At 63.4% G+C, this 9422-nt stretch overlaps 2 protein-coding genes across 2 annotated transcripts in view; one reads left to right on the top strand and one right to left on the bottom strand.

Annotated features, from left to right (window-relative positions):
* Positions 1 to 494: 494 nt before the first annotated feature.
* AAMP (angio associated migratory cell protein) lies at positions 495 to 5410 on the bottom strand. The gene is made up of 11 exons (XM_014954419.1): positions 5292 to 5410; positions 4794 to 4946; positions 4267 to 4386; positions 4000 to 4139; positions 3734 to 3878; positions 3493 to 3576; positions 3098 to 3213; positions 2669 to 2772; positions 2063 to 2153; positions 1603 to 1757; positions 495 to 1331 (listed from the first exon to the last, which is right to left on the bottom strand). Exons 1-11 carry the CDS (start codon positions 5377 to 5379, stop codon positions 1256 to 1258), a joined length of 1272 nt encoding a protein of 423 aa, XP_014809905.1. The 5' UTR covers positions 5380 to 5410; the 3' UTR covers positions 495 to 1255.
* A 135-nt stretch (positions 5411 to 5545) lies between these two features.
* Positions 5546 to 9422, top strand: part of PNKD (paroxysmal nonkinesigenic dyskinesia) — an 11663-nt gene continuing 7786 nt past the window's right edge. The window contains exons 1-2 of the mRNA XM_014954421.1: positions 5546 to 5693; positions 6053 to 6254. Coding sequence (XP_014809907.1) covers positions 5663 to 5693; positions 6053 to 6254 — 233 coding nt within the window. The 5' untranslated portion in view covers positions 5546 to 5662. The remainder of the gene's footprint in view (positions 5694 to 6052; positions 6255 to 9422) is intronic.

Here is a 9422-nt window from a genome sequence, read left to right on the forward strand (position 1 = left end):
AAATTACAAAGCACGCACTGGAGAAGGGTGGTGAGACCCATCTCCCCCATCCCTCTGTACACAAGCCACCTGGCAGAGCCAGGACACCATCCCTCAGCACAGCTCCTAGCGATCGGGGCGCTGGACGCAGAACACTTTGGCTTGGTGGTCACCGGAGGTCGTCACCACAATGGAGGCGTCCCTGGAGGGGGAGACAAAGCTCAGTGATGGGGGCTTCACGCATCCTGTGCCCACAGCCCAGCCCAGCCCTGATTTGCTCCACTTCCCCTTCGAGACCCTCAAGTCTCAGCATGTTCCCAAGTCTCCTTTCCCCCTCATCACCCAAGCTCCCCGTGCCATCTGAAGGAGAGAGCTTGTGACTCAGGTTCCTGAGGTCTGGAGCCCCTGCCACCCCTGGTCCCTCCACCCAGCGGCCTTCGGGGAGGGGAGGGGTCTGGGGGTTCCCCTCTCACTTGTTGACGGCGAAGTCGAGGATTTCGGCTGAGTGCCCTCGGCAAGCTGTTTCGCTTTGCAATATGTTACCGGAAATAAGTTGCAGTATTTCTTATGAGAATAATGCAATATTAACTTGTTTTATTCTGAGTATTTGAGTTCAAAACTCCTGTATCTGAAGAAATACTGTTGGGGTTCATTAATAAAGGAGATCTTTCTATCTTAAAGGGCTATGTGGGGCTTTGGCTTGTCAATGCCTGTGGCCTCGCCCTGGAAGGGGTGTTGGGAGTCACAAGTGTAAGCGGGGTAATTACTGTATGTCAGAGCAAATTACTTCTGCTCATCTGTGTCTTGGGGCTGAGGTGGGGATGCTGTGCGTGGGTCTAGGACTGAGTATCCTCTTGCATTATAGAACTCCTGGGTTGCACAGAGCAGGATTCTCCTACCCTGACACCCTCCTTCCCCCTAACTAGGCCTGGAGGTCTCTGCCTCCACCCAGACCAGAAAAAAGCCATCCACCATTGTCCCTCAGCCCTGGCTGGATACTGGGGAGATCCCTGAGGAGGGAGAGAGCACAGCTCCCCAGGTCCTCTTGCCCACAACAAGCAGAGTGGATGGCATCCAGTTAAGTGAAATAATTTATATAATTATAAGACATTTTCATACAAAACCCCAGCCTTGGTCCCCAGATGGTGGGGGCAAAGCAGGGCAGGCTGGAAAATTACAAAGCACGCACTGGAGAAGGGTGGTGAGACCCATCTCCCCCATCCCTCTGTACACAAGCCACCTGGCAGAGCCAGGACACCATCCCTCAGCACAGCTCCTAGCGATCGGGGCGCTGGACGCAGAACACTTTGGCTTGGTGGTCACCGGAGGTCGTCACCACAATGGAGGCGTCCCTGGAGGGGGAGACAAAGCTCAGTGATGGGGGCTTCACGCATCCTGTGCCCACAGCCCAGCCCAGCCCTGATTTGCTCCACTTCCCCTTCGAGACCCTCAAGTCTCAGCATGTTCCCAAGTCTCCTTTCCCCCTCATCACCCAAGCTCCCCGTGCCATCTGAAGGAGAGAGCTTGTGACTCAGGTTCCTGAGGTCTGGAGCCCCTGCCACCCCTGGTCCCTCCACCCAGCGGCCTTCGGGGAGGGGAGGGGTCTGGGGGTTCCCCTCTCACTTGTTGACGGCGAAGTCGAGGATTTCGGCTGAGTGCCCTCGGTACTCGTTGATCATCTTCCCCGAGCGGGCATCCCAGAGCCGCACGGCCCCGTCCAGGCTGCAGGTGTACACCACGGCCGAGTTCTCCTCCCACAGCAACTGCACAATCCCGGACTGTGGGCACAGGGAAGCCGTGAGGTCAGCACTGGTGCCCCCCAGCACAGTCCCAGCTCCCCTCCACGTCCTCCCCTCAGTGTTGTCCACCATCCCCACAGATAGGAGAGCCACCCTCCCAAGAGCCAAGCTACAGGGCATGTCCTCTACGCAGGGACTGTGCTGGCCTTCAGGGAAGCCTAAGGGGCTGAGGGAGAAGCACAAATTGGAAACTGGCCCCAGGAAAGCCCCTGGGCTCTGAGGAAAGGCTTGGATGGGTCCAGACACACACACCCCCTCACCCCCAGGCCTGGGGAGAGCAGTACCTCGTGTTGGCACTTATGCCTCAGGCTCTGTGTGGAGAGGTCATAGATAGCCAGCGTGCCATCCAGGTAGCCCACAGCAGCCAGCGGCATCCTGCAGAGACAGGAACAGGCATTACATGGGCCTGGGGGAAGCAGTGATGGAAGCACGTGAAGGATTAGGGTTGAAGGCAAGGCGCATTGAGAAGATGAGGAACACCCCAATGATGGGAGCCATGAAACACCTCAGCTCAGGAAACCAACAGGACAGTGAGACCCAGCAAGAGCCCAAGGTTCACAAGGGAGAAGATGCTGTCTTGGTAGGAAAGATCCCCAGCAGCCGCGTCTGGAGGGTATCCCAGCCAAACAGTGGTCCATGAGGCCAACTAGAGACCTGATGGGCTGGGGGTAGGACTGATCAGCTGATGTCCCTTGTCCTCCCTGTCACATACAAGTGACCCAGGATACCCACAGCCAACTGGGGAGGATGAGGGTGAGGGCAGAAGGAGCATGAGGGATGGAAACAGGTCTGTTAGTAACAAACATCCCCCACCCCTCCAGTTAAGGCCTGGCACTGAAGAGGGGCTGTCACACCCCGTGTCACCCCGTGCGACGTGTCCCCACACTCACACGTTGCAGAAGCCCAGCGACTCCACTGAGGTGGACTCAGCCTCCTCACCCTCACCGGCAGGGGCCTTGGGGGCCATGTTCTCCATCTTGAACACGCACACCACCTGGGTGGAGGGAGGCACAGGGGAGGGGAAGGGGACACACAGTCACACCGAGGTCCCCTTCCTCAGCTCTTCAGAGCAAACAAGGGTGGAACGTTCTTCTGCCAACGGGACCACCCCGGCTACCGGTCCCACCAGCAGCTGCCAGGAAGCAGCTGTGTTGGCCAAGGGTGCCTCCTGCTGGCCCCCGGTGGCTACCACAGGCTGCTCCAGGCCGGCAGAGCCCTGAACCACCCGGAGACACCGGCCTGGCCCGGGACAGGAGGTTGGGAGGCCAGTCCCCTGTCTCCCAGGGCTCCTGGCTCTGCCCCCACCCACACGGACCCACCTTGCCCGTGGCGGAGTTGACCAGCTTGGCGTGACAGTCCACAGAGCCCGTCATGATCAAACTGCCGTCCTGGTTGCTGGCCACACACGTCAAGGGGTCCTGGTGGCCGTCCTGGCCTGGGGGGCAAACAGGAGAGGTGTGAACTCCACATGTCCTCCCTGCGGAGGCCTTGAAACCCACCCTCCTGCATCCTCCACCTTTCTCAGCTCTGCCAGCACCCCTCTAGCAAGGGGTGGCCACCTGTGGGGACAGGGAATCCCAGCATCCCTCCAATCCCTCTGGCAGCCCCTGACCTCGGAGGGTGGCACCTCTCCATCCAGGCAGAGGTCAGAGCCCCACTGGAAAAGGCTGTTCTCCAGGTAGGGTGCACCCCAGACGATGAACATCTTCCCTACCTTTCAGGACGTGCAGCGAAGTTCCCTGCTTCAGGTCCCAGATGCGCATGGTCCCGTCCTCGTACCCCACCACCGCTCGCTTCCCTGGGTGAGACACAGCCAGTGGCTAGAGCTTCAGCTCCCCCGGCCCCTCCACCTCCCGCTCCACACAGACTGGCAGAAGCAGGAGGACAGAAGGTGGCAGCGGGATCTGTCACAGAGCTGGTGACATTCCCCACCCCGGGCAGCCCCTGTGACTCACCGTCTGGCAGGATCCTGCCACACGTGGCTGGGCACGCAGGGCCCTGGAAGGTTTTGCAGTCTCCACTGGGGATCTTCCACATCCAGGAGTTGCCATCAGCTGTGCCCGCCAGAAGGACGTGGGCTTGAGGGTGCCACTCCATCCACTGGGCAGAGAGACAGTGTCACAGGGGTGGTGGCATCCCCACCACCACCACCCAGCTAAGTCCCAGCTGCCAGCCTACGAGCTCCCCAGGGCACCAGGGCAGGGTCCCACCACTTACTTACCTCCAAGTCCCCCACCTCGAAGGACCATACTTCTTCCTTGGTGTCCACCCGCCACACTTTGATAAGCCCAGACATGTCACCCGTGGCCACAAACACAGAGTCGTGACTGAAGCCAGCACAGGTGACCGAGTCCTTGTGTCCTAGAGACAGTGGGGGACAGAGACTGCTCAGTCCAAGCTACAGAAGACAGCCAGGAGCCTGGTTCCAGCAGAGCAGCGGTGGGGAAAGAGTGTGTCTGGAGAGGGGACACGGCCTGGGGCACCTCACCTGAGCATTCGAACAGCAGCTCTCCGTCACTCACACGCCACACAAAGGCCTTGTCGTCCTCCCCGCCTGTCACCGCCAACGTGTTGGTCTTGGGGTCGAGGCTCACGCAGAAAACAGAAGCTTCACAGAAGAATAAAGAGAGGTTACGTGGTGGCTTGGATGCTGCTCACGCCCCACCCAACGTTCCCAGGGGATCCACATCCCATGCGGCACTGGGTCTGGGTGGGATGTCAGCGAGCTGACAACCCAACCCAACCCAGTGGAATCAATCCTGCCCATGGGGGAACAGCAGGGCAGGCTTCCTTCCACGGTAGGTGGCTCAAGGGGCTTCTCTACCAGACTGCAAGCCAGAAATGAGCAAAGCCCAAAGCATCACAGCCCCAAGGTGCGACAGCTGTCCCAGGAACGGCCGGGAGACATCAGCCTGGCAAGGACCTGCTGCACCCCCGTACTCTGGGGAAAGTCAGGGTGGGCGCAGGTCCCGGGGGACACCCCAGCTGCCGCTGCCCATGCCCGCTGCTGCTCACCCGAGTGGAGGGAGAAGGTGACCTCGCTGTCGTCCTGCGCCTCCATACCGTCCTCCACCCCTTCATCATCCTCTGTCTCCCAAGCCTCGGCGTCAGGCTCTTCTGCCCCCTCCTCGTCGAAGTCCACGTCCTCCATCTCATCGGCCAGGTCATCTGCGGAAGGCAAAGGTCAGGACGTGGCTCCCGGCCCCTTCCCGGGCAGGCGGCGGCGGCGGGCACGGTGGGTCCTCGGGGGTCCCCGGGGGACCGGGCAGCAGCGGTAGGGGGGGACGCGCCATCCCGACGCCGCTGCGGCCGGGAGACCCGGGGCAGAGGAGCGTGCAAAGGAGCAGGGAGAGGCCGCGGTCCCTGGGGAGGGGGGAACTGAACGGGCCGGGCCCCAACGGCCGGGCCTACCGCTGGGACAGGGCCGGAGCGGGCCCGCTGCCCCGGCGGAAAGCGGGAGCCCTCCCCCCGCAGGTCCTGCCCGGTGCGCGGCGCGGGAAGGCCCCGTCTCACCCGGCCCGGGGGGTCCCAGCTCCACCACCTCGATGATCTCCTCGTCGCCATGGAAGCCCAGCGCCCCCGGGCCCTCGGCGGGCTCCATGCCGGCCTCCCCGCGCACCCCACCCCGCCGCCGCCACTTCCGCTGCTCGCCCGCCTTGGCCAATCCCTGCCCGCCGCCCTCCCCGCCTCAGCCAACCCCGTCCCGCGTCCTTACCTGGACCCCGCCCCTTCCGCCAGCATGGTAAACTGACCCCCTTCCCCGCCAGGTGCCTTCTGGGAGTCGTAGTTTCTCGCGCGCTGCCAGGTCTGCGCCGCCGGCCGGCAGGCCGTGCGCGGCGGACTGCAGCTCCCGGCATGCAGCGGGGCTGCGGCGCGACGGCACCATGGCGGCGGCGGCGCTCGGCGGACTGCGTGGTAAATGCAGGCGGACAGGCGGCGGGGGCGGCCCCGGGGCAGGGCGGGTCGGGGGGTCGGGATCGCCGTTACCCCTCACCGCACGGGCCCCCGCGGCCTCCGGGACGCGCTTAGGGCCGGCCCCGCCCCGCCCGTGCGAGGAGGGGTCTTAGGCCCACGCCCCTGCTGCGCTTGGCCGCGCCCTCTAAGCCTCATAGAGCCACGCCCCCTCTGCGTTGACCACGCCCCCACGGCTCCGGGCCCGCCCTCGAGCTCCCCCTAGCGGCGGGGCAGGGGGACGGCACGGGCAGGACCCTCAGGCTGGTCCCCCCAGCACGCTGCACCATGGCCGCCCCTCATTAACCCCTCTCTCTCCACAGGGCTGCTGGCGGCAGCAGGACCAGCGGCGGGTGGTGCCAGGCTGGCCCCCCTGGGCACACGGCTCCTGGGGCAGAGCTGCCGCCGGCCAGCGGGGCCACGGGCCAGCCCAGAGCCCAGCAACGAGGGGCTCCCCGAGGGGGTGGAGTACATCCCCACCCGCAAGAAGGGCAAGAACCCGATGAAGCCGGTGGGGGTGGCCTGGTGAGTGGGGTGGGGTGGTGGGAGAGGCTCGGCACTGGGAGGCTCCACCGTGGCCCAGGGTGGGACAGGGGGTCCTTGGTTGTGGGGGGCTGTCTGCCACCCCAGGGTGGCACACGGGGCCCTTGTTTCCCTGCCGGGTCTCTCCATCTCCTGCCCACCGGCTGTCCTGCAGGGCCATCGGGTTGCCCTCCGGCATCATCCTCTTCCTCCTGGTCAAGCGGGAAGTGGACAAAAGCCGTCTGGAGCAGCTCAAAATCCGCCGGAAGATGATGGAAGCCAACCAGGGCGAGTACGAGACGGAGCGATACAAGCGTGTGGCCAGGGGGGCATAGCTGGCCTGCCCCCCACCCCGAGCCTGGCACTGTGGCACCCTGAAGGGACTGGTCAAGGGGATGTCAGCCCCGTGGGGCAGTCATGGAGAGAAATAAACCTCATCCTTGGTGAGTGGAACAGCTCAGTGCAGTGACACTGCAGTCACTCCGTCAGTCCCAGGCCCTGCCTGTCCCCACAATGCAGGGGGGGCGCGGGGGGCAGCTGTTCCACAGCCAGGATCCTGCCCACGAGGAGGCCAGGGGGAGCAGCAAGGGGGAGGCAAGGCCTGGAGCAGCTCGACCTTGGCTTTTCCATCCCAAAGCAGAGTTTGCACTGCCCCAGGCCGCAGCCCCCGCTGAGACTGCCTACTTGTTTTTCGGGGGAGTCGCCACACCAGTAAGATTGGGGCCGTCTGGAAAATTAAACTGTTTTATTTAGCAAGTATAACTTTGCCAGCAGCTGTGGCTGTGGGCCCTCTGCGACGTGAGCTCTGCCACGAGTCCCACCATGGGGGTCCCAGCTGCCCCCCCGCCCGCACCAGGCACCGCCACAGCTCGGGGAGGGGGGGGCACAGCCAGAGCCGCGTTTTAAGGCACCAAGTGAATGACACCGACCGGGCTCTGCCAAAAAAAAAATCCCAACACGATCCCAGTGGCTGCTGCCAGCTCCCCAGGCCCAGGCAGGACCGTGGAGCTCTGCTGCCAGCCCAGCAAACAGTGCTGAGGCCAAGCACTGCCTAAACGCCGGCAGACGGTCCCCCCCACTGCCCTCAGGGGCTTGTAGGGGAGTGATCAAGGGAAGCCCTTTCCTTTGCAGCCTACGGGTAGGGATGCCGAAGCGTTAGGAATCACGGTAAGCGGCCGTATCCTGTACAGAGGCCAGAGGAGGGAGTGAGGGACAGCAGGGTGGGGGGACATGGGACACTGGAGGGGTCCCAGGGCTAATCCCGGCCCACGATCTGCAGCATGAAGGTGAAGATGTAGATGATGTCAGTGTAGATGGTGAGGGCACCGTAGACGTATTCCTCAGGGCTCAGCGTGTTCTTCCTGTTCCCCAGAACAAGCTGGGTGTCATAGGCAAGGAACTGGGGGGAACAGAGGATGTCAGGCAAGGGCCCAGAGGCGGGGAGGGGGGGTTCCCTGCCTGACACCCTCTGCCCACCCCAGCTGTCAACTCACCAGGGTGAAGGCGATGGCACCGATGGCCGCATACAGCATGTGGAGCCAGGGGACCTGCGCAGGGAAGGGGACACGGGGAGGGTGAGCTGGGTGCTGGCAGGCAGCGGGCAAGGCAGGGCAGGTCCTGGCTCCCGAGGAGATGCCACTGATGCTGACGCCGACGCACCCTCTCCCTGCGGGCAAGCTGCCTCTGCCGTGGCCAGCACCACCCTGCTTCCCAGCAAAGGGGGACCACCCAAACCCCCCTGACCATACCAGCCCTGGGGACACCCAACTGGGGACAGTCGTGGCACACCACAGCCCCTCTACTCACATATTTGAAGGAGAGGACAATGGCAGTGACGATCCCGGTCACCATGACCACAATACCCAGCACGCAGAAGAGCCCCGGGCATGACGTAAAATCAACCTGCCAGTGGGACACACACACACATCACAGAGAGCCCAGCATGTCCCCACTGCCCAGGTCCCTGTGCCTGAACCCCCACCCAGGGCAGGGCACATCCCCCTCCTTGCCTTGGTCTGGAAGCAGAAGATGGTGACAATGATGGCCACGATGGCAGTGATGAGCATGGCAATCAGGACGGCACTGGTCTGGTACATGCTGCAGACAGAGAGGACAACAGAGTCACCCCCTGCTTGGTTACTCCCCAGTCCCAGGCAGGGACCCCACTGTCCCCGAGCCCAGGGGACCAGGGTGTCCCCCAGCTCCTGGCAGCCTCTCATTTGAGATGGCTGCACGGTGGGGGCCAGGAGGGACCCCAGCTCCTGTCACTATGGGGTCCCCAGGGCTTACCTGGCGATCGTTCCCGTCATCAACCCCATGGCGAGCGTCTGCAGGAGAGAAGGGTGGGCTCAGTGGGGCGAGCGGCACCATTCAGGGCTGCCCCCCACTTCCCCACACGTCCCCCCTGTCCCCCCCAGCCCGCCTGGGGAGCTGGGGTGCCATGGGGGCACCACCAGCCTCCCCACCCACCCCCCAACCAGCCCTGGCCCACTCACAAAGATGCTCAGCAGGATGATGTTCCAAGGGAAGCGTCTCCTGAGGATGAAATGAGGGGAGAGAGGTGAGCGGGTGACAATGGCCACATATCCCTCTGGTGTCCCCCTCCCGGGGGCAACCCCTGGCAGGGATGCCTCCCCTCCCCATCCACACCCTCCCACCCCGGGGGTCCCAGCCACCAGCGACTCACCGGGGACCCTGGCAACAGGCCAGCACCAGGTATGTCACCAAGAACACGGCACTACAGAGAGAGACGACAGGTGTCAGCCCTGCAAACCCCCCACTGGGACCCCCCCTGGGCTGGGAGGCTGTGACTGTGGGGTGCTCCTGGAAGGCACCCCTGGGGAGCATGAACCAGGGGACCCCCTACTCACTACGAGGCATAGTAGACAGCGACGTTCTTCCGGACAAAGGAGCGGACAGGGGAGCTGTGGGACAAGAAGGATGGGCATGAGGGAGGGGAGACAGCTATTGCTGTCCCCTCGGGACACCCCCAGGGGACATGGGGTGCCAGGCTCCCCAGTTTTTTGGGGCAAGGCTAAGGAGGGACCCTCCACTCACACAAAGGTGAAGACAGCGATGATCCCCACTGTCACCAGAAGCTGCAGAGAGATGATGGCATAGACCTGCGAGAGACAGCGGGGGTCAGCACCCAGCCCCCATCCTGACAGATGC

Source organism: Calidris pugnax, unplaced genomic scaffold (genome assembly GCF_001431845.1).
Source record: "Calidris pugnax isolate Ruff unplaced genomic scaffold, ASM143184v1 scaffold103, whole genome shotgun sequence".
Taxonomy (NCBI): domain Eukaryota; kingdom Metazoa; phylum Chordata; class Aves; order Charadriiformes; family Scolopacidae; genus Calidris; species Calidris pugnax.

Bases quoted from the DNA above. Each gene is read 5' to 3' on its own strand.
- AAMP (XM_014954419.1), bottom strand. From the start codon at position 5,379: ATGGAGCCCGCCGAGGGCCCGGGGGCGCTGGGCTTCCATGGCGACGAG. The intron at 3,214-3,492 runs GTAGGGAAGATG...TTTGCCCCCCAG, and splicing joins TTCGCTGCACGTCCTGAAAG to GCCAGGACGGCCACCAGGAC. The intron at 1,758-2,062 runs GTACTGCTCTCC...CTGTGCCCACAG, and splicing joins GGCATAAGTGCCAACACGAG to TCCGGGATTGTGCAGTTGCT.